Source organism: Penaeus monodon, chromosome 19 (assembly GCF_015228065.2).
Source record: "Penaeus monodon isolate SGIC_2016 chromosome 19, NSTDA_Pmon_1, whole genome shotgun sequence".
In the NCBI taxonomy this organism is placed as follows: domain Eukaryota; kingdom Metazoa; phylum Arthropoda; class Malacostraca; order Decapoda; family Penaeidae; genus Penaeus; species Penaeus monodon.
Window position 1 is genome coordinate 2,275,591 of NC_051404.1, and position 1,662 is coordinate 2,277,252.

At 42.6% G+C, this 1,662-nt stretch overlaps 1 protein-coding gene across 1 annotated transcript in view; it reads right to left on the reverse strand.

Moving 5' to 3' along the window:
* The window catches only part of LOC119584971 (microtubule-associated protein futsch-like), a gene marked incomplete at its 5' end in the record, with an annotated part of 346,977 nt that overhangs the window by 25,915 nt on the left and 319,400 nt on the right, over window positions 1-1,662 (reverse strand). Inside the window, 1 exon segment of the mRNA XM_037933567.1 lies at window positions 1,516-1,603. Coding sequence (XP_037789495.1) covers window positions 1,516-1,603 — 88 coding nt within the window.

Consider the following 1,662-nt stretch of genomic DNA (forward strand, 5'->3'; position numbering starts at 1 on the left):
GGCTACAACCTAGAGCATTCTCGAATCCACTGCTAGTTTTGGGGCGCGGGGTTTCAAGTTACGTGTCATTACGGTCCTTAGTGGTTGTAACTTGGCTGTGTCGCTTGTGTCAATCAAACTGAATCATTTTTATAGCATTCTCATTATATTACGAGTAAGAAAACATCAACATTTTGAGAATATATAAATGCTGTTTCACGAAATGTGGATATGTCGATTAATGTTCACGAATACACTGTGCATAAACCTGTGTCCTTTTCTTCTTCTCTGTCTTTAAATCTTGTTGTTGTTTGTGTGCAGAACATTTGTCGTCGACTAATCCACCCTTCGTCCTTACTTCCAGACCAACGTCAATGCTAAAAGGCATTTCCTTTAAATAACTCACTTTTGGCTGTCAGATTCCCCGATTTTTGAAAAAAGAGAGGTAGAGAGTCAATCAACACTTCCTTAGGGCAGTACAATTTGGGAGAGCATTATCATTAAGTTAATAAGTATAGAGGGTTGAGCCAGGGTAGGGGTGGGGGGTGTGGTGTAAGTGAACAGAAAAAAGTTAACATTTTTAGGGGTATCATATTGAACTAAACATCAAGGTTTGGCTGAGATGAACTAGCCATGGCCGTGCTGCAGCGTGATGAACACATGTACTTTTCAGGTGAACATGTAGAAGGCCTCGATGTTCAAAACTGTACACCGGTCGATGCTGTGTGCAAAAGTGCTCGGATAGCAGAGGTGCATGCAAGACACGTAGGCTTTTGGTGGTGGAGAGGCAAAAAAAAAAAAAAAGGTGGAGGCACAAAATAGAAAAAAATAGGGTGTCCAATATTTTGGTTTATTTTGACTTAACGACTATGCTGTGTTCATTGCCGTTATAATTTCTGATTAAATTCCTTCTACTGACAGCTGCCTCGTCAAAAATTTACACACGACCTAGTGAATGACCTAACTGTTATATCATTTCCATTTGTATCTAATTATTTCTAATATTTCTATTCAACTGCTTCCTGTCTATATCTATTTTTCCCATCCCTGTGTTATCTATTTTCCCCTGGTTCACTCACTTACCCACACTCTCTGTTTTTCCCTAATTTATCCAAAGAGCTCATCCTACTTTCACGTTTTCACCCTAACCTCACTTATTCCCAATCTCGTCACTCACTATCTCCCATTCTTACTTTACTCGCCTATTCTCTCCTGATTCTTACTCACCCGCTCGCTCACGAGTCTTGTTCCCACTTTACTATCTTCCCTCTTTCGCCTTATTTATTTATTCACTTGGCATATTTCTCTCCTTATCCTACCTTACTTATCTATTTACTCCCCTCTTACTCCTACGTCATCTCCTGTATTTTCGCCTACTCTCTGCCTCTTCTCGCTGGCTCCCCTATCCCCGTCCTCCTCCCCTAACCCTCCCACCCTCCGCCTTTGCCTACTATCCTCACTCCTCTCTTTACTCCACCCTTCCTTTCTCCCCCATCATCACAGAGCAGTCATCCCCGCCCTCCAGTCCTCGCCTACCTTCTTCTGCTCTTTCTCCGAGAGTGAGGAATGGCCTGGCACGTAGTCCTCGATTCGCCCGGGCTGGTGGATGTAGCGGTTGGTATTCCTGGAGGAGGAGAAAGAGAAATAAAAGATCAGAATATTATGCGTTTAAGCTTTTGGGTT